This window comes from Nothobranchius furzeri, chromosome 18, assembly GCF_043380555.1.
Source record: "Nothobranchius furzeri strain GRZ-AD chromosome 18, NfurGRZ-RIMD1, whole genome shotgun sequence".
Classification (NCBI taxonomy): Eukaryota; Metazoa; Chordata; class Actinopteri; order Cyprinodontiformes; family Nothobranchiidae; genus Nothobranchius; species Nothobranchius furzeri.
In genome coordinates, this window is record NC_091758.1 from 33552282 (window position 1) to 33574976 (window position 22695).

Here is a 22695-nt window from a genome sequence, read left to right on the forward strand (position 1 = left end):
ACCTTTCCAGAAAAGACTAATTATCTATGTCCCAAATCACTGTCTAGGTTGCTGCTCTGGGGACAGCCTCTTTTCATACAGCCACTGCATAATTACTTTGATTCTTCTTGGAGGTAAAAACAGGTCCAATAATTTCCCTTTGAAGTTCACTTAACAAAGGCTTAGAATTAAATGGGTTGGGAAGCTCAGCCAAGGGTGACAGTTTATCATTGACCTTTTCATCCTGCATCCAAAGCAAAATAATGTATTTAGGCTGATTTACGACATAGGTCACCCAACTGTCTGCCTTTAATTTTATTATCCTTGTAAACCGATTTATTTATGACAGAAACCAACCAAAGGAAAACCTCTTTCAAGGGTGGAAGTTCATGCCAGCAAAAGTAATGTTAAGTCAATTGATGGATGAAGAGCAGAAGATGCATGTTTTGTAGTTTGGCCCCACTTTTTGCTTGACTGAAAATGTGTAAGCTATTGTTTATTTGTTTTGTTTTTTACCACACAGGTTCCTCTCTAGACTATTTTATTTGGTAAGTGAATCATTCAATTAAAATTTCAAACCTGGAAAACAGAACTGGCCTGAGAAACAGGCCCCAACGAGCAACAAATGTTAACCCTTTTCTATTTGAAATGACGAGGAACAAAGTGGGTGTCAGACGGGTTGTGGTGCAGGGGTTTGCGGACATACGAGGAAGTGAGTGTCTGGCCGATGCCAGGGGGATTGAGGACAAGGACGCCATTGCTATTGATCTGTATGGAATTCATTTCAAGTCTGGATAGTATCCTGAAACATGAGCGCTCACACATTCTGGTGTTTTCCTCTCATCCAACAAGGACTAGCCAGCAGCTTAGACTAGCAGTTTGCAGTGGCTTGAGCTAGAGTTAACAGAAACTCAGGCGTGCACTATTCTGCTATTACCATTACTGCGTCGATATTTATATACATTACTAATTTTTATAGGAGAGCAAGTCAAAGAAGACACAGATTTTTGGTGACACCCCAAGCTTTCTATATTCAAAAACAACAAGTTAAATGGGGTTTAACGTTCTAGGACCGGTTAAGTTCATCCTTATCTATAAACTAAAACCAAATCTAGTGTAGCAGGTCAACAGCTGACCATACTGCTGTTAAGTGCTTACCTTGTGGTTGCGTCCATGCTTGTAGAGCAGTGATATGATAGACTTAATGTGTCCTTTCTGGATGATATTGAGCGCCTCGGGGCTCTCAATTAGAATGCAGTGCAGAACTTCCAAGATGCCTATGCAGCCGCAAAATGAATCAATTAGTTGATGGCATAGAAAGTAGACACTGCGGAGGATGCGTGTCAGAGATATGATTGTTTTTACATTCTTAAATATATATATTGTAATGACCTGGCTGGGGTTGTAAGCCAGGTGCATTCTGGGTATTGTGTTATATGTGTTTCCTATCGTTCTGCTAGTTCCTATGTGTTGATTTGTGTATTGTGTGAGTGTTATGTAAGCCACAGGGAAGGTGATGTGTGTTCTGTGGAGCGGGTTGAATTAGCATGGTTAACTGACACCGTGACTCTGTGTGGTAGGAGCGTGATAGAGGATCGTGTCTGTAGCGTTACTAAGCGTTGAAGAAAAAGCCTAATAAAGGTCTGTGTGAACCTCAACTGCCTCCTGCTGGTTGATTTGGGGACTATAAACCTGCCACTAAGACGCTATATATATATATATATATATATATATATATATATATATATATATATATATATATATATATATATATATATATATATATATATTGTGATGCCTTAAAGGCTTTAACTTGAAAAACTTTACTTTTTAAAAGAATGATGATAATACCTGAAGAAGACTCCAGTCTTTCCAGCTTGTTCACCAGCCAGTCCAAGTTGTTAGAGAACTGGGTGCAGTTGTTTCTGTTCCCTCGGATTAACGCTGCTGCAAGGCACAAGAAAAGTGTGCATGTACACATTTAGAGGCATTCATGTCAGTGTTACCTTACTTATCATCAGAACAAGATCACCAGATGGTATACACCTGAAGTTCATTCCAAAGCTGGTGCGCTCTTGTTTGTGTGTGTGTGTGTGTGTGTGTGTGTGTGTGTGTGTGTGTGTGTGTGTGTGTGTGTGTGTGTGTGTGTGTGTGTGTGTGTGTGTGTGTGTGTGTGTGTGTGTGTTCATATAAGGCACAGAAGATAAAAAAGGGGAGCAGGATGAACTGGATAATGTGTGTCCTGAGACAGGGTCATGCGATGCAGACAGGCTGAAAGGAAAGGAAGAAGGCATCCCAAATCCACTTAGTGCTGCATTACAGCAGGTGTGTGAAAGAGGGAGGGACGGGAGGGAAGAGAAGGAGAGAGAGACGTGGCTGGAACACTAATCTGAGCCAGGAGGTGAAATCAGTATAAACAAGGGTGTGAAGGACATTCTTGAAGGGTAGAAGGGCTTCAGCTTGGCAAGATGAATATAAAAATACTTTGAATATGTCCTATCCATATTTAAGTACTGATAGAAATGAAGAGACACGAGTGTAACAGGGCGAAAGGAAAGGAGGGAACGCAATACATTCCCTTCCTGTGCCAAATCAATTTAGTGAGATTCATCTGTGTCAGACAGAGCGTAAGGTCACAGTGTAAAAGGTTAAAGCGTTTTCTGGACAGGAGGGCTGATGACATCGTGTCATGGCCACATAAAGAACACAGCAAGAACAAACACAGTTAACTGCAAAGATTGAACAAATGAATTGGTAAATATACCGTTAATTTAAAAGTCAACCAATTTGATTTGAATAATCTGAAATTGCTGTGAGTGATCAGAGTAGGGTGTGTTTTATACGTAAATCATTACTGGAGCTATGTATTACCCAGCAGCTCGTACAGCAAGTTGAGAATGTCCTTCCAGGATGCTCCGACCTCTGAACCAGCACACTCCCCAAAATGAGCTGCACTGTTGTAAACGTTGAGCCGGTCAATACAGTTGGAAACAAGAGTCAGCATGCCCTAAAAATGCACGATAATAAAATTAAAATACATGAAAAGACCTGCACCACGCACAGAAAAATGGAATTGAACTTCTCTTTGAGTGTGCTGAAAAATGTTTAGAACTTGCGTTAAAAAAAAAAAAGATAAAAACCATGACATGCAAAGATTTGTAAATACTATAAATATGGATTACATTGTTGTGCAACTTCTTGGGTCAATATTTCATTATTTTTAATTCAAAAAGAACAAGTATTATACAGTTTCTCAGTGAACAAGAGACAGAAATTCACCTGATATCAAAAATTTAAAAGATATCTAAACTCCCATAACATGGAGATCCTTCAAAAGAAATGAAAGATTTGCTGTCAGTTTTCTTCATACTGTCACAAGAAAAATAGCCTGAGAAGGTCTGGCAAAAATGATGTGTATGGGTTCCAAGGCAGCCTTATTTAGTGTTCAGAGACTTGGGGAAAGCAGAAAAAGCTAAAAAATTAAATACAATTCAATGGTGAATTAAATCCACTAGCCTAAAACTCAGATAAAGAAAATGTGAAGGCTAGTTTAAAATAAATCTTTCTGAAAAAATAACTCATAACTCATGAGTGCACGTAGATAAAACGTCTCCAATATTGAAGAACAGGGTATCTGCAGGTTTAAGGGAGCCAAATTTAAGACTTTTTAAGACCTTTTTTAAGGCCACTTAGAGCAAATTTAAGCTATTTTTATAATTAAATTTAAGCTTTATTTTCCAGCTATTGACTGGAACTGGTGCTAACCGCGTCGCGAACATGGGATTAGCCATCCAGTTACCATCAAACTTGCACTTCCCCATGGCGCAAGCTCCCACTAGTTTAACCAGCTAATGTGCTCATCTAAAAATAGCCCCTTTCACAAGCAACTGAATGTGTACGGTTCCGCTTACGCAAATATCATACGCAAAAAATGCTGAAGACTAACTAGAAATTCATGAAAATTTCATAGAAATAAAATAATCTTGTTTATTGGGTCTTTGAAAATTTAAGACCTTTGGAAACTGTATTTAAGGATTATTTGTCATTTTTAAGGATTTTTAAGGCCTTAAATTTGGAAAAGCAAATTTAAGACTTTTTAAGACTTTTTAAGGACCCGCGGATACCCTGAAGAAGAACATGTTTTTCGTACAGTTTGGAAAAGATGTATATTTTATTTTAATTGCTTAATTTTTCTAGACACTTCAGCATTGAGACACCTTTTATTAATGACAAGCTCTCATTAATAAGGAAGCTTAATGGGTTTTGATTAGCAGGACGATCCTAAACGCAGATCTCTCCTGTCTCATTAGCCACGTCATGGTGATTTACGCTGCAAAGAAATGACTACAATGATCGGAAATGCTAAATGGAGGGCATTAAAAAGACTAAATGGAAATTTCCCGTGATTTATATTACCAGGAAATATCACGAGTCAGCAGTGCAACAAACTGGCCTTCTAAATGCAATCTTTCAGAGGACAGATGCTTTTTATGTTCACATGTTGTATTAAAACAAGGAAGTAAAGAACTGTGTTTGTAACACTTAATAAAAACATAAGTGTAGGCATGCATTTAACTAGTAATCTGAGGTCTGCTGAAGATTTACTGGCCTAATCACACAGGTGTAGTGTGAACAAATCCAGAGCAGTGTGAATAGTTGACATCACAGAACCCCTTGGTACCGCTGCGGACATATCATAATTGATGAACGCAATTTAGGCCCTAGAAGCTTTGCAGGAAGCTTCAGTGCGCTTATTCCTACCTCAGGGAAAACTTATAACACTAAAACTGCTGACACTTTCATATGCACTGCCTCCAAATACGGGATGGCTATGAAACACCCCTGGGAGGATCAATTGCTTTTGCCTCTCTCACACTTTTCCTCTACTCTCAGCTCAATCACACACGCAATCCTCTACTGAGACAACACTAATCACCCCTCTTTACTCTGGATTTGGAATGTTTCCTTGCCCTAACAAGATAAAATAAATTAATATTTCATAGGCTGTTAGTCTGCTAAACTTTCCATGCTGGGGAACACTCACTTCCTGTTTGAAAAGGTTCTGCCTGTTCTTGAGTGAGCGCAGCTTAATCTGCCTCTCCTCATGCTCCAGCTCAGCGTCGGGGAGTTGAAAGTAGGTAATGAGGTCGTTGAGCGTTTGCAGCACCTCCTCAACAGGTAAGGCAACCATCGCTCGGTTTTTAATGCTCAAACAGTCAAGGTCTCTGTTATGGAATGAGAAGAGAACATAATTCAATTTACAATCAGGTTTGGCTGCAAAATTCTTAAAAGGAGGCGTAGGGTATTCACAGCAGTGGTGACTAACACAATGTTTAGCTGAATGAACTCATACCCATTCATGCTGAAATGCCAGTTTCTACCAGCCTGCTAAAAATAGCCCATGCCATTTGCATGGGAAGGATGAGCGTAGATGTATGCGTTACAACCAAGGGGGAGGCTGACGCCTCATGACTATATCCCTGAGCCTCACCCAAGGACGGAGCCCTTTAATCAGAAACACATACTCGTGCCACAGCTTCCTTTTTCAAAGCCGGCAGTGCGGTTTGACTGCACAGGATGCCAATTAGAAATGAGTGACACGTCCAATGAGTGAGCTGTCTGTGGCTTTGGCATCCCTTTTAGCCAAAACTCAGGCCCAGAGTGTGATTTCCCACTGGCTGTGAGTGCAATCTGTGTCTTCGTGAGAGACTGTGGAGCTCTGAGAAATCAATTTATGAGGCATCAGGGACTTTTTTTATCATCTTTATTAGTTCGGCTCCACCACCATCAGCAGCAGCTATTGTGTGTTTGGCATTTATGACAACATAGATTTCTGATTATTCTATTAAAGGGTCTCAAGACAAATATGAAAAGTAATTTGATTTAATTGGGTCATTTGCACAATCACGACGCTGTGTTGCTGAGGCGAGTCATGCCATGGAAGCACTGATTCAACGCCTCTCATACCTGATGAATCGGTGAAAGAGTAGCGTGGTGTTTCGGATGATCCGTGCTGCACGAGACTCTTCGTGTTGACAGCGCTGAAGGGTCAAGCCGTCATCCATGTGACCCTCAGAGTGAAGGCACGCCTTGAGGTTGAAGTCAGATAACATACGGAACATGTCACACACAACGGCGTTATGTGAATGTGTGTCATCATTTTCTGTATATCACTCACTTCCAAAGGAGCAAAGTGCAGTTTTAAATAAATAAAAACAAAACAAAGTTATGATTAGGTTGAATTCTACATATGATTACTTCTTAGATTGGATTTAATGCAAGATGGCGATCAAGGCTAACCTTTATTATAAACCAGAAAAGTGAGTAAATTAGGATATTGTGTTGCATGAGATTGCTCCTAATGTCATTTTAAGTGAGCAATTAACTCTAACCTTAACTAGGGTTACAGCTAACCCGCTAGGTTGCTGCACGAGTTAGGGTTAGCCATAACTCAAAATAGCCACAACTTAAGTTTCTCAGCATAAAAAGATCTTAGATCAAAACTTTGGCACAAAATACTTTTATTCATTAATGACTTGCATCTGCTTAAAATTCCTGTTTTGTGTCAACACTCACTCTTCTCTTGAGGGGACCTAGTCGAGCAGATTTGACATCAGGCGCCTGGTAGGACAGCCACAGACCCGTAGCCACATGCATTATGAAACAGAGGGAGTCCCCGTATTTAATCTCCGCCACTCCCATACCCTCGATGTCCCGTTTGGGGCTCTGCTCCAGCTTCTCCTGCACAGAGTAGGAGACCATGAGTGAAAGCCGTCATGTGGAATGATAGAAGGCGTTCACGCTTGCAAACATGCAAATCGATTCTTAATCAAACCACCAACCAAATGTCAACTACATGTGCTCAGCTCCTCCCTTCACAGTGAGAGAATGTGTGCTGCCAGTGATCCCACTTTGTGCATTAAAATTCCCATGGTAATTAACTCAGTTATACTGTAAAATAAAACTTTAAATCCAGTTTTTAGTAGCCACTAATTTGCATGCGATCAATGGTCATATCTAACCCCATTACACAGAGTACTGCTAAATGATTGGTTCAGTTGCAGGAGGCAAGTTCAAATAATTAACCTATGCGCTGTACGTTTTACTGGCTCAGTAACTCCTGTAATTGTTATTGTGCTTTATAGAATGGTACTTTTCCAGTCTAATAACTGTTGGAGGTTCTGTTGTCAAGGTTTGGATTTCATGGGAAAGCCTGTGCTATCCTGAGATGAAGTGTCCGTTTCCTGATGCGTGGAATTCTTGCCTTGGATGCTCGAAAGCAGAAGGCTGTTGAAACCGTGTCGGACCTCTCCCGGTCCTGCAACACAAGACCCCTGTCCTCTGTCAAAGCCAGGTAGTGACCGGTCGTCAGGTGTCGTAGTCGAAAGGGCTGCCCCCAGCGGATGTGGCTCCCACTCCAGCTATGAAGTTAAAAAAGAAAAGTGCATAGAATCATACGATTGAAAAAGGCAAAGCATTTTATAATCTATCCACAAACTGGCTGATCTAAATGAGGCTGCTGCATAAATGAATGTGGTTGGGGGTAAAAGCAATTTGTTTAGTAGATTTGACACAATAGCCAAGGATAAGAAGGAATGAGAAGGAATTGGTGCAGAAATTTAAAAAAGTGTAAACAGTAAATAAAAGGAAGTGTGGTTGAAATCATTACGATAGGAACAAAGACAGACAGGATGGTGAGAGAGAACGGCCCACCTAATTCGAAGTGGCTCCAGCCTCCACAAAGACCTTGCCTTTGCACCCGCTTTACCCGTCTCATAGTTGACTATCCTGAAGAAGCCAAGGAAACGTCAGTGTTAGATCGTCTGTGAATGCTTCATCTGTCCATCTGCAACTTCAAATGCCAAGGTCGTTCATCCTGTCTTAGAAGAATCCCACCTTTCATTTATCAGAGTGCTTTCATGAGATGTTTGACACACACACACAGGCTGCAGTCACTCTACTAGCTTAAGCCTTACATCCTTCAAACAGAGACATGTGTACCCCGATAACCCACAGCTACAATGTCTATCAGCGATATGGGTGACTGGGTCTTAAGATAAAAGAAAACACTCGTCTTCCCGCGGTGTCAGCTTGGGTTTGATCAGAAAAATAAAAATGGTCCTAAATGGAAGCTGCTTCTGCTCAATTTCAAGGACAAATATGAGAAAAGGCAATCTCATTTTCTAATCCCCGCCCCCCACCCCCCCACCCCACCCCCACGTTTGCCATGCTCTGTTCGAAAAATAGACTGAGTGTGTCCAAGAGGAAGAGGTAGAGCTTGTGGCACCTTGTTGAGTGTGTATGGACCTTGCTCGTTGTTCTGACCCACTTCAGGCTCTTTATATCAGTTTATTCAAACTACCCTTTTCTCCGTTTTAACCCTGTGGCTGAACTGTAGCTAAAAATAACATCAGTTACCAGTTGTTGCAACCTGGAGAGCCAAGTGTTACACTGGTCTGAGAGAGTTTTTCTTTTCAAGTTGACGAAAAGGCAACAGTTAGCTCTACGGTCTCCCATTTTTCCCTTCCAACACGTTTATAGCTCCTGCAACCCCAGTGCTGTTGCATATTCTGCACTGTTTCAGACCTTTGCTGCTCTTCACTCTGGTCCGATCCGGGAATGCTCACCACCTCGTCATGGCCGTGAAACAAGCGCATCACATGACCACCCAACAGGTAGCCTATCGAAGGAATAAAAACACAAGATCGATTTCAATTTCAATGTTAAATAACTAAGATAACATTTCGTAGTGTAAATCAGATCATTGGTTCTGTTGTTTTGCTTGAACCATATTCATCAACCGGCCTGTTGAGATTGAGTTTAGTAATTCAGAGTGAAACGTCTCTACCTTCCTCTATGTTGCTACCAGAGCAGATGGGGTGGACATTCCACAGAGTCTGCATAAATGAAGCGTCCACCTGGATGTTGCCATTGGAGATGGATAAGTGCTGCAACATCACATAAAACACTCATTTACTTTCAAGCAGCCATTTAAAAGAGATATAATAAAATTAAGCTTAAGAAAACTAAATTATTTTAAAGGGGACAAATTACAGCTCATATTAGGTTTGTGGTGTATACCAGGGGTGTCCAAACTTTTCAAGTTGAGGGCCTAAACCATCAAAGCAATAGTCCTTATTGGCCACAAAATGTGATTCTTATTTTTTTAAAGGCAAAAGTTGTTTTATGGTGACTTCTTCTGAATTGTTTTTCTACAAAATTAGTCCTACAAAGCATATTGGTAAAAACCTGAACATGAAAATATGAAAAAGGGTGACGGACTGGAGAAAAAATATTAATCATTCTCAAAAAGACAGTGTGAGCAGCACAAAATCCTTCTGAGGGCCAAAAGTGATCCCCGGGCCACACTTTGGACATCCCTGGTCAATGAGGAGTCAAGTTCAGGGCCCTGTCACTTTAAGAAAACAAGCTGTTGCTGGTCACGCCCACCAATCCCTCGCTCAGGCTGCTATAGGCTGAGACACTGATTTCTGAATGGTTTTAAATAATTTTCCTTATTGTGACATCACAATCATTAATATAGAAAACATTTTTGTAGTTGCAACGAGGGCTACCACCTTGTAGGTTTTACAAGTTTGCTTCTCCAGCACATAAAAGGATCACCTCTTTACAGTTCTGTGTTCTGCTGAAGTCTGTTAATTACTCGTTCATTTAAATGGGGTGTGCTGAAGGAAGGAAACAGCTTAAATGTGCAGGATGGTGGCCCTTGAGGACTGCAGTGTGACCCCTCTCTTACAGCCCACTGTGATGAGAACACAAGTTTAAACCTCTCAATAGTCACTCATCCAGAACAAACCCCTGCATACAGTTGATTTTAGACTAAAACAAAAAATTATAGCAGCAGATGCCTCTAGTTCAGGATTCTTGCCACATGAGCGGCTGCTATACCATAAACATGTTGTGCACTAGTGTGCTTAGCACTGTATTTATTCCGCCACAAAAAACACATTGCATGGCAGCTGTGTTCTGATCATCCCTGCTCCTTGGGACCTCTCTGCAGCCCGTAGGTGCAGCATGTCCTCGTATAGCACCATTTGAATGACAGCTGGGACAGACTACCAGATTGATGTTGATGACTATAAGGAAACAGAGGTCATCTGTTTATGCACTGCTACAGTCAGGAGTGCACACATTCTCGCTGACCTCATGAATCATGGGCAATGTCTTTTCAGGGTTAATATACCATGGCACTGTAATTCCAAGCCTCTGATTAGGTTAAATTGTTTAAATGAGGTTGTTGCTGGTATATTTGTCAATATTTCAATGTGAAGATTTGTTAAAAGTGTAATAATGACATAAATATCAACTGAAGAGAGAGATGATTCAAAATGACAACAGTCTGAAGAAATCATAATCCGACAAACTAAATAAGTTGTGTGAAAATCTAATTGAACTAATCGTCATGCTTTTAATTGTAGAGGTACTACATGTAGAGGTATTACATGTACAATTGTAGAGGTATTACATGTACTCTCACTGCTGATCACAGTGAGAGTACATGTAATAAGTGGACTGGGATTTATCAGAAATTCTGTCTCATTGGGGTAATCAGAGTCAATACTTTCCTTTAAAGATCCTAACAAGATGGCAACTTACAAGATAACGTTCTGAGGACACACTGACAAGGATGAGGTCATCGCCAATGCGTACTTTCTCTCCTTCTGATCTCTGCTTGGAGGCAGGGTGGATCGTCCACCAACAGGCCTCGCCTGCAACAAAATGCATAAGATTTTAGTAAAAAGCATCCATCTTTTTGTCTAAATGGGCAACATTAGTCCTTTTGTTTCTTTGTTGACAGTTTGCAACAAACACGTTATGCTTGTAAAACATGCAAAAGTTCATGAAAGGAAACACTGCTCCTGAACCATGAAATGGTTGCATAATATCTGCTTGATATCTAAATTGGGAATAAATGAATGAGAAGCAATGTTGTAAAGCACCAGTTTTATCAGTCGAAGCAGAATTCAACACACTGATGAAAAAAGCTGTGTACATTGTTAAAAAAAAAGGTCAATAAGTCCTTGAAGGAATGTATAATCCATGTTGCCGTTACTGATCTTCTGCTGAGAAATGATGGGGTATGGTCATCAGGGTGTGGACTTGAGTTGTTAATTTTATGGATTTAGACTTAACTTGAAAAAACACAATAGCTGCAACATCTATGGAATTCAACAGCAAGGGGAAAAATGGTTCCATGTATCAGGATACCACAATAGGATTATCATATATGCAGCCCAGATGTAATCACGGCTGACAATAGAGGAACATTGTGTGTCTACAGCATCCCAAAGGGAATATTAACTGGGATGCTGAAAAGGAACACAGGGAAATTCAGTCATGAGCAAATACAGTACAGAGAGACAGATAAAAAGAGGGACAGTGAAACAGCAGAGTGATTGCTAGAGTGAAACAACAGAAGCAGACGTGGAAGTAAAAGCCAAAATGGAATAATGGCAAACGAATTCAAAAAGAGCTTTTTTACCTGTTGAATCTTCCTGCAGCCCAACATCAAAGGACAGTTTGTCTGTCTGAGATCGTGATGTCTTCAAACAGGCCAAGTACTGTGGTCAACACACACATCGAGCATTAAAACATACAAGCTGTCCGATGATTCTAATAATTTATCAAAACTACTAATGTTTTATTTGTGCTAATCCTGCGTTTTCTCTGAAAGTTGTTGTGATTTCTCACCATCGAGCTGAAGGAGTGCCGTAGGAGGATGGCATGTCCATACAGCAAAGTCTTGTGTCCACCACTCTGCGCTGCCTTTAATGACAATTTACACAAAACCCAACACTTGTCAGCACAACTTCCACACTCACTGGTGCTAATCCAGAGGCTTCAATCTCCAACTGACCTCTGACCTCAGCAGAGCCCTTCTCACCAACAATAACAACATCAAGCTGAGGGAATCATATCTCATGGGTGGGGTTTGCCACCCCTTTTCACCAATGAGAACATGCAATCTGACAAGAAGGTGGTGGTACCAGTTCCTGTATCCATGAGCAAACCGGATACGGGGTCATCTTTCCCGACTACAGAAACATGGGAAGGATGCACAGCCATGTTCAGTCTGTAATGCAATGCCCACATTAGCAAAGAATGCTAATGCTCTGTAGTCATTATTGGGTTTAAGATGTGGGGGGTGGGGGGGCATGGTATCTCTACTGGGGGAGATGAAACAGGGATTTAAAAAGCAGCTTTTCTTGTCTTTCTTCAGGAAGCAACTTCCACGTTACTCACCTTCCTTATGAGCCTCTAGGAAGCAATAAGATAAGAAATGCGGTCATTACTCAGAAGGAACTCTTGTTCTGTTTGTGTCTTTTTGACTTTGTTTATAAATTTGGTGCTGTGCAAACACATATTGTCAAAAAGTAAAATGGATGAAGGGAAACAAGTTCATGGTGACAATGCCAAAACGCAGAGGTTTAACCAAATATGTTAAAAGAAAATCAAGGCAAACAAGAGATGTACACATTGACAGATTTGTTCTTTTGCACTTTTTTTGTCACACTCAAGTATCTCAGATAATCAATCTTAGAAATAACCTGAGCAAAAGACAGTTTCTAAACGATGGTTTCGTTTATTAAAGGTCTTTATGAAAAGTAATTGACCCATTACCCCATAATCTGGCTGTAACACACTTGATTGGATTTGCTGGTGTGCTTTTGGTTGTCCTGCTGCATAACCCAAGTTATGCAGCAGGACAGGAGCCTAAGGTGATGGGCATTCTCCTCCAGCATTTTCTACTAAAGAGCAGAGTGGTTCCATCACTTACAGCAAATTATCCGGGTCCAAAAAACAGCAAAGCAGCCCCAGACCATCACACTTCCACCTCCGTGTTTGACTGTTGTTTGATGTTCTTTTACTGAAATGCAGTTTTAGCTTCACACCAGATGTAAAGACCCAGAAAGTTTCAGTTATGTCATACTAATCTTCAGAATATTTAGACTAAATTCATAAGGATATCTTGGGCAACTGTGAGACATGTCTGTCAGCAGGTATTGGTCTTAAAATGCAAACATGGACTCTATTTTTCTCTCTGCCCCAGTCTCTTACCTGTTGTTGAACCTCTGATCCAACAACGTCAGGCCTGTGGGGCTTTAGATGTGTCTGGTTCTTTTGAATTCCTTCAAAATGAAGTGCAATTTGTTGCTTTTTGAAATCTGTCGGTCTGCTTCATGTTGTCAGACAGATTTAAGTAATTGGACCTGGGTATGGATGATGCTTTCCGGTGAATCCAATTTTATTCATGATCAATTATTACATTAATGAACAAGGAGGAAATGGTGTGATTATTCTTTTGCATTGAGCCAGATTAATTTTGGATTGCTTTTCTACTAAATAAATTAGTCATCATTTGAAAACTGTATTATATATTAACTCAGGTTATCATTGTCTGTTATAGAAATGTGTTTATTGATTTCAAATATTTGTCTCTGACAAAAAAAAAGCTTAGCATGTAAAGGAGTATTTTCACAGCAAAAACTCATCTAAGTTGTAGATTTTTTACTAAATTATTATGGGTTCATGCACAGCCTCTGTTTGGTTTCAGCTCGTTCTGCCTCTTTGTCTTCTTCTTTAATTAGTCTCTGGGACAATAGCCCACCTGTGACTTGATGCAGTCGTGTTGCACAGACTGCAGCACTGGCCTCCAGGCTCCTTTAGTGCTGCTGCCTTGTGCTATACGCTGGCTGAGATGCTGAGTTTAATGCGGTGAGGCTCATCAAGCTGCAATCCCCCCCCAAAACCAATAAACCCAAAACTTAGGCTCACTTCAGAAAGCTGGCAGCATATTTTGGAATGAAAGGGAAACTTATAAAGGTTAAATAGACTGCAACAACATTTTAATACACTTTAAGGGAGTGAAATAAGCTAAACTTTAAAGCTCTGATTCCAGTAAGCCAAAGAGGGGAAACATGCTTGAGAAAAACTCTTTAGAGCAGCGGTAGAACAAATTCCATCACTGGATGTTTATAAAATTGAAACAGAAAGCAAAGTAAACCTTAGTAAGCATCAGAGGTGTTCTGTAGCTGACTGACCGTTTTACATGGATTTATTGATTAGCACCCCGCCACACCCCCAAAACAGGACAGCTCTAATTTGGACACTGTTACATTGGAGCTGGCATTTACACTAGTTGTTTTTTGCAGGTCTAAATCAACCTGAACTACCTATTTGCTCCAGCTACTGCCTATTGATGGAGCATCTGTGCAGACACATTGATTTCAGAGCCTCAGTCGAGACACAGCCAAACTCCAATTCCTCTTTAACAGTGCTTCCTGTGCTGATTCATACATGTGCACGGACAAAGAAAAATATTAGAGGTGCATGATGTCAAAAGTATAAACGTGCATATAGAGAAAAATACAGTGAAAAGGTAAGTGAGACATCTGAAGGATGTAAATTAACAAAAATGTTCAGAAAACCTACAAAAGTAAGAAAATGAAAATTCTTCTACTTCTCTAAACAAGTTCAAAATTCTTGTTTTGTTTTTCATTAAATTTAGGTCAAATAATAAAACTAACAACTAAAGGAAAAGCTGATAAAGTTGACATTTGGTTCAAGACTGAGAAAACAATAACTAAAATCATTGTGTTTTATCAAAAGTTTAACAGGAAATAGATTCCAACTGCTACATTTTATTTGTAAAGTTTCTATGAGTACATTTGTCCTTTCAGCATGTCTTGTTGAATAAATGCTTAGAAATGTAATTTTCCCCAAAGAGGTTTTTCTTACACTAATCGCCTCCTTTAGGTAATGCAGGACCGGGAATTAGCTCTGCTTTGTGTGTTTTATTCAAGCGCCAACTGTCACAATGTTTCATATCAATTTGTCAGAAATAACACCAATAGACTTGTATGTTCACCGTTATATGATGCAAAATGAAGGTAAATGGAAGTCAAAAAGATGTGGTTTTATTCCAACCTAATTGTGCTACTTTGTTCCAAAATCATTATCAAGTTTACCAGAGTGGTACAATTAAATGAGACATAATGGGGAGTGTATTTAATCCTTTAAGTATGCACCAGTTGGTGATTTTTAATTTTCAGTTTTATTTAATTCAGTTCATGATAAAAGATCCGATTTTAGAAGTAAAAACCTAAAATGTTCACCGCTGTCTCAGAGGAGCTCTGTTGGGGTTAGAAGTTCTAAAAAAGTCATAAAAACAAGCTTCTTTGTTTTGATATTGTCATGGAATGGTTCGATATTGCTGTAGCGATAGCTCAGAAAAATATAGAAATGATCACACAATCTGCTTGGAAAGACATCTACAAGACTCCCTGCCCAAACCACGCCTAACTGACACCTGAAACCTCCCACGCTGCCATTTTTGAGTCAAATAAATAGGGGGCTGTAATGAATCTGGGGATACAATATATACTATAGGTCCAGATCAAATCAAATCAAACTTTATTTATATAGCACTATTTCATGCATAAGATGCAACACAAAGTGCTTAACCCACATTCCATCCTTTTCCCACACTTAACCTTCCCACTGTCTTTATGGGTGACCCCACGAGGAAAGTTGACCACTGAGCAGGATTGATGGTTTATTTCTTGAGGTCCACGTGGCAGGGGTGAGGTGGTGCTCACTCCTCACCCCTGCCACATGGACCCAAGGGATAAACCATCAGCCCTGCTCAATGGTCAACTTTCCTCACGGGGTCACACCCATTAGGACAGTGGAAGGGTTAAAACAATTGTGATAGTTTCACACCCAATCCACAAATCATTCCCAGGCACACACACACACACACACACACACACACACACACACACACACACTCGTCCACATAACACATTAAAAGACCACAGTAAACACCAGGCTGAGCTCAAATTGGACAGGTAATGAAAGACACACCATCAAGGTACAGATACAGTTTTCAGGTCAGATGCCTCCAACAGCCTTCCAGTGTTATCTTGAGATACAGTCGGAATGAAGACAGTAAAAACTTCTGCCACCTATCAGTCAGAGTTTGAATTGCACCGCTTTAAAGAAATACAGTAAATAAATTTGCATGTAACTTCTCAATAAAAAAAACAATACATTGCTTTAAATATTGATTCTGTATCATAACATGAAGTATTGTGGTATTTCAGTGTATCAATATGTTTTACAACCTTCCTTTACAATGCACAGGATATGCTGGTGCTTTTAATCTGACTTTAAATGTTTTACCCTATGAGTGCACACTGAAAACAATATATTATTTTAAACAATTTTAAAATTGTTTACCACGAGCACTCCACAGGCACAAATCTGTTATTTTAAGCTCCCTCTCTCCACACCAGTGGAACTAATGGCCCTGACGTTCATCATTCTCCTGTCTAGACATTTCCCTCCACCCAGCAACATACAGCCCTGACATCTTCTTTTATCTCAGAGTTCAAGCATTAAATCCTCAGGATTTAAGACGACTCTTAGAACCATTAGCCACATTGCGTTATAGTGATGCTGGGGGGTTATTTGACAACATAGCTAGTGCTGATTTCATTACAGAACACTTGCATCAGCTTAGATATTTGCATCATCTTGTAGTGCCACTTTGATTAGCTGGGAAAAAGTGACAAATGAGGTTTTATCCTATATTTGGTGGTTTGAAAATAATCCCTTGTGGATAAAATGAGAGTTAATGTGATGCAAATCCAGCACTGGAGTCGATCTAAATCTACTAAAGTGGAAAACTAGCAGAGTGAGGACAAAATGTCAGGTAAACAATGAGATAATTTCTAATTATATAATGTAGAAGAGTCAGATTAAAACAAACATCCACATAATCCATAGCAATGGTTGAGGTTAATTTAAAAACAGTTTTAATGAGTTCTAATATACAGAAAGATATTCAGCAGTGACTTGTTGTGAAGCAGAAACCACAAGAGATCAATAAGATGGGAATAAATGAGTTAATAATGTAACTTATCATCACACATTCATAAGGAATCAGAGGGTAATGAACATACCCATCGGTCGGGGTCACGTGTCTATTTATGGATAAATATTTTAAACATGAAAAAGAAAATAAACATTTAAGCCTATTTGACAACTAATAATGAATTGGGACCTGAAATGATGTTGATAAAAATGTTTTTGCTCTAAGTGTTGGTGTCTAGCAGATGTGCACTTATTGAGGGAAAGCTGAAGAATGCCAGCATCCTGTTCATCCTCACTAATGTTCACCAGGTCTTTCTTTAGTTTTGGCTTCAGTCTTTTTATCTTAGCAGCCCGCTTTGGTTACGACTATTTCTGTGGGGTGTTACAACAACGTGACACCTGCAAGGCCCAAAAAAATAATTAACTAACTAAAGAATGTAAATTTTGCTTTATTTGATGGTTTTAAGAATTCTAACCAGGAAAGTTTTGCTTGCCCCGTGGGCAGATGAATGTCCTCTCCAAACAAGTAAATCTGGATCATCTTCAAGGGTATTGACCCTATTTAAAGCAATGCTGTTTTTATAAAGAACGATTTATTTTCTTTATAGAGTAAAATTTAATAGAATGTCTAAAAAAATATATATTTTTTAACTTTCCTAAAAATCTGTTTTTTAGTAGTGTACACAAACCTAAACCTAACAAATGCAAAACTACAGTCGTGAGCTATTGGGATATTTGTCAAATGGATGGCAGTGATGAGCAGAAATGTGTGTGTGTGTGTGTGTGTGTGTGTGTGTGTGTGTGTGTGTGTGTGTGTGTGTGTGTGTGTGTGTGTGTGTGTGTGTGTGAGTGTGTGTGTGCGTGTGTGTGTGCGTGTGTGTGTGTGTGTGTGTGTGTATATGTGTGTGTGTGTGTGTGTGTGTGTGTGTGTGTGTGTGTGTGTGTGTGTGTGTGTGTGTGTGTGTGTGTGTGTGTGTGTGTGTGTGTGTGTGTGAGTGTGTGTGTGCGTGTGCGTGTGTGTGTGTGTGTGTGTGTGTCAGCATGTTTCAGCACTCACCCCTTCACTGTTCTGTCCACTCTTAGCAAGCATCTCCTGCAGGGCCCGAACAGACAGAGACTGCTCCAGGACGAAGGTGCAGATGCACAGATCTGGAGGCACAAACTGCAACAACATCATGTGATCAGATCGTTTATACAAACTTGCACAATCTGACAAATTTCCATTTGTACACTTGGCATTAAGAAACAGGTGGTAGTTGAATATCTGATATTTAACTCAAAAGAGAAAACAAAAACTCTCTTCAATTTTTCACCAAGTTCACTCACTTTTTTCAACATATTTGCAGAGGTCTCTAGTATAAATTAATTCCTTTTGAGTTTTTCTCTGTGAGAAAAAAAGATTGTACCACAATCGTCAACACAAGTCTGAAGGAGTTCTGTCATGCTGTGCAGCTGCTAATGCTAACAACTAGCTTCTACTAGCTGAGATGTGCTCTGTCCTCTCCTGGAGGCTAAATCAACAACAGCCTACCCCATAGTGAACCAAGATGAGTCCCTGAATGCTAATTTTCCGTGTGACGTAGATCTGGCTGGATTTTCTTATCCGAGCGTTTCCCCGTCTATTTGCTATCGGCAGTAATGCAAGAAAGAGAGGTAGAAGACAACTTTCACGTTAACACCTTAGAGTGACTGTTCATATTTCAAAAATGACAAGTAAAAAGCGGTTCTTTAGTGAACTTGGTCTTTAAGGTTAAGTGAAGGAATGCACAAAGAGCAAAGGCACACCACATACCATGGAAAGTACAGGATGTTCTACCTCTGAATCCATCTCTGCATCAAATTTATCCAAGTCAGAGCACCACAAAGGAAAACTTTTCCTGCTGTCTATCAACACTTCCCGTGATTTAGTTCTTCAGAAACTTTTTGCAATAGAGGCAAAATATCTTTATAAGCCAGGAAAAGCAAGTTGCTCCCTGTTGTACGGGGGTACTGTGATTAGATTTCCACTAATAAAATCAATGCTGACTGCTGCGTTCTTATCCAGCTTGCAGCAAGTTGATCTTAATTGCTGGGCAATAATCATTAAACATCATTTTAAAGACATTAACATTCAGTCCTTTCAGGTCAGTCTGTGTGTGTGTTAAGTCTTGGAAAGAGCACAATTACAGGGACAATTGAGACGCTGCCAGATTGAATCCTGAATCGGGGCAGAACCAGACAGGACAAGCGATTCAGCGACAGAATGAGGAAGCAGCGCTGAGGGTGTTGGGGCCGCAAGATAAATGATCTCAACCTGAAAACTTCGTACTGCAGTAGACTTCCCTAAAGTGGACCAATCCTACAGGTGGACGTGGCCTCATTTCAAAACTTTCCACAGTCCAATTCTCTCACCTTCAAGACTTTGTTAATGTGATAGAATCACCAGAACCTGTTTAATGATGCAGTTTGGGAGAGAGTTAGACTGTATCATTTAATGGATATAAAGGCAGATATTAAACTATTTAAAGCAAATAAATATTTAATAATATATTTTCATTAGAATTTGTTGTTTATTGGATATTATTGATATATGATGATCTGTGTAATTATATACTAATATAATAATTATTTTCCAAAAGTTGTAATTAAATCCTACACTGGAGGGCTTGTACAGCATTTGGTTAAGCAGGTTTTTGAGGAAATTACTAAACCTGTTAAAGAGGTAGAGGCTTTAGATGTTATATGATGTATATAAGACATGAAGATACTTACGACGTTATAGAGTTAAATTTAAATGAGTTTTTTTATGATGGCTCTGAAGAGCAAAATATGACATTAAACCAATAAATTGTTCAGGAATCAGAATATCTTCACAACTTCTAATGGTGAAAATCAACACAACACAAAAATAACAGAAGTTTCTGGTTTGCTGTCTGCATTGTTGCTTCAAGTTTTATCTAAACTATTGTTTCCTTCTGTGAAATTGCACTGCTTTAATATAGTATTGTCTAAAACCGCATCTCAGTTAAATGGGAGCTAAAACTGTAGACCGGAAAGGCACTCATGTAATGGTATGTGGGCATTCCTCCAATAGTCATAATAACGAGTCTCTGACAGGTGAAAGCTGTTGGCTGTAAATCACTTTTTGCAGCCTGATTGAAGTCACCATGTAAACAGTTCACACATTGAATCAGCCTCGTCCTGCGATTTGATTTTGTGCTCCATTACTAGACTAGTTTACCTAAAAATAAAGGGGCATGATATCAAGTCTTCCATTTCCAAAAGACACTCTTGGGTTTCCTCTATAGCAGTATCATTGCTCCTGCAAATGGGGGTGATGCCTTTCATATAAAAAAAAAACAACAGTAGGTAATGAAGACAAAGTGCCTGACAGAGGAAATATCCATCACATCTGTCAGGCGGAATTACCATCCAATATGGAGTGAAAGCTTGGCCTCCTGCAACACACAGTTTGGGAGATTAACCGCCTGCTCTACGTGTATGTTCAGATTAACATTGTGCACTTGAACTCTCTCCTTAGCCTTCTCCTTACTGAACACTCCCTAAAAAAGCATCCATCTCTTTAAATGTATGCAATCTGCACATGCCACGTTGTTTAACCTTAATCTCAGTTCTAATGCATCCTGATTAAAAGACAGTCAATGTGGAAGGAGCCTATAAATCCGGTGTCATCTGCCGCTTTGCCACAGAAAAACTTTAATGTCAGATGAGCAGCAGAACAAAGGTGAAAGTGTTGCTTTCATTTGAATAGTTCCCACTAAACAGTGCAACACTTCATTAAAAAATGTGCATTTAAGGAGGCAACCTGCTGGTTACAAGTGGGAAGCAATTAAATTTTACTCATTAAAACTTTGGGAAACTTAGATGCTGCAACGACACTAAAAGAATTAACAGCTACAGCTTATAAACACATGCAGGGGTGTCGTTCGTTTGAATTGTTTTATCTTACGGCGGCAGACCCACAGAGATGCGATGCTGTCGCAGAACCCTTTTAAGAGAAGCTCATCAAGGAGACTGCGGTGGATGTGAGCCGTTGTTTCATACTTTGATGAGGCAATGAGCCGCCTCTCTAAGCTTCCGAGCTTGGATGCCGTAATTGTTAGCTGGACCTAAACAAGAATAAACCACACTGATGTCTCTTATCTAAATGGGTGCATTGTTTACTGCACTTTTCTGCCGACTGCTTCGTGTGGCGACTGCTGATTGCATTTGCGTCGCTCCGTCTGTATGAGGACGAAGCTGATTACATAAGTTCATAAGGAATGAGAGGGTAATGAACATACCCATCGGTCGGGGTCACGTGTCTATTTATGGATAAATGTTTTAAACATGAAAAAGAAAATAAACATTTAAGCCTAGTTGACAACTAATAATGAATCGGGACCTGAAATGAGGTTGATAAAAATGTTTTTGCTCTAAGTGTTGGTGTCTAGCAGATGTGCACTTATTGAGGGAAAGCTGAAGAATGCCAGCATCCTGTTCATCCTCACTAATGTTCACCAGGTCTTTCTTTAGTTTTGGCTTCAGTCTTTTTATCTTAGCAGCCCGCTTTGGTTACGACTATTTCTGTGGGGTGTTACAACAACGTGACACCTGCAAGGCCCAAAAAAATAATTAACTAACTAAAGAATGTAAATTTTGGTTTATTTGATGGTTTTAAGAATTCTAACCAGAAAAGTTTTGCTTGCCCCATGGAAAGATGAATGTCCTCCAAACAAGTAAATCTGAATCATCTTTAAGAGTATTTGCCCTATTTAAAGTAATGCTGTTTTTATATTGAACAATTTATTTTCTTTATAGAGTAAAATTTAAAAAAATGTCTACAAATTAGTTGCTGTTGTTTTTTTTTTTTTTTTACTTTCCTAAAAATCAGTTTTTGAACTGCAGTGAAAACAATTTAAATCCAATGAGGTGTGTCATGCTGACTTCTGATGAAGAGGCAGAGCCACCCCACTTTGGTGGCGTGCATCTGTGCTGCACAGATTAGATCTGGATTCGGCTGGCCTACCTTTGCTTCTGAGGTGGGCTCCAGGTAACACAGGCGATTGCCCAACCCTTCGGCAGCCAGGCAGAACTTCCGATTCTCCTTCTGGATGCAGGCCACGCACTGGAGCACCACTTCATCATCCTGTCAAGACAGAACTGACTTTAGTCTGTGCCTCTGTTTGTGCAAGTGGGTGTCGGATCCTGAGAGAAACCCAATTCACCCACCCACACACACTGGCCCATTCTACTGGATTGATCAGGGGAGACTGTTGTTTGGCCTGTCGAGTGTTTGTTTTTCCAGCAGTGCTGGAAAAGCAGCAGGAGACTGAGGAAGGATGCTAAAAGATATTAAAAAAGCACTGAAGCTATAATCCTAGAGCTGGATTCAAAATGACGTGAATACAGTAGTTTTTAGTTTGTTTTTTAGATCTGCCATCACAACCAGGGCTGAGTGATTTGGCAAAATATGATAAAAAAGTCTTTATCATAGTTTCTAATAATTATGTTACTTTTTCTCAAATTGCGAGAGTAAATGGCCTGTATTTGATATAGCGCCTTCTAGAGTCCAGGAACCCCCCAAGGCGCTTCACAACACAATCAGTCATTCACCCATTCACACACACATTCACACGCTGGTGGGGATGAGCTACGATGTAGCCACAGCTGCCCTGGGGCGCACTGACAGAGGCGCGGCTGCCGAGCACTGGCGCCACCGGTCCCTCCGACCACCACCAGCAGGCAACGTGGGTTAAGTGTCTTGCCCAAGGACACAACGACAGCGACAGACTGAGCGGGGCTCGAACCTGCAACCTTCCGATTACGGGGCGAGCA

The 22695-nt window shown here is 40.1% G+C and overlaps 1 protein-coding gene across 7 annotated transcripts in view; it reads right to left on the reverse strand.

Moving 5' to 3' along the window:
• Positions 1-22695, reverse strand: part of LOC107392446 (ryanodine receptor 3) — a 129941-nt gene that overhangs the window by 87372 nt on the left and 19874 nt on the right. For 4 of the 7 annotated variants that reach the window (XM_070546665.1, XM_070546661.1, XM_070546662.1 and 1 more), the window contains exons 2-17: positions 21887-22006; positions 17936-18040; positions 12244-12258; positions 11692-11766; positions 11483-11561; positions 10597-10709; positions 8828-8927; positions 8566-8659; positions 7693-7767; positions 7244-7400; positions 6556-6720; positions 5947-6068; positions 5024-5204; positions 2851-2986; positions 1831-1926; positions 1138-1256 (exon numbers count right to left, since the gene is read on the reverse strand). In XM_070546665.1, coding sequence (XP_070402766.1) covers positions 1138-1256; positions 1831-1926; positions 2851-2986; positions 5024-5204; positions 5947-6068; positions 6556-6720; positions 7244-7400; positions 7693-7767; positions 8566-8659; positions 8828-8927; positions 10597-10709; positions 11483-11561; positions 11692-11766; positions 12244-12258; positions 17936-18040; positions 21887-22006 — 1752 coding nt within the window. The remainder of the gene's footprint in view (positions 1-1137; positions 1257-1830; positions 1927-2850; positions 2987-5023; positions 5205-5946; positions 6069-6555; positions 6721-7243; positions 7401-7692; positions 7768-8565; positions 8660-8827; positions 8928-10596; positions 10710-11482; positions 11562-11691; positions 11767-12243; positions 12259-17935; positions 18041-21886; positions 22007-22695) is intronic. The other 3 variants (XM_070546664.1, XM_070546666.1, XM_070546663.1) reach the window with 1 other exon arrangement.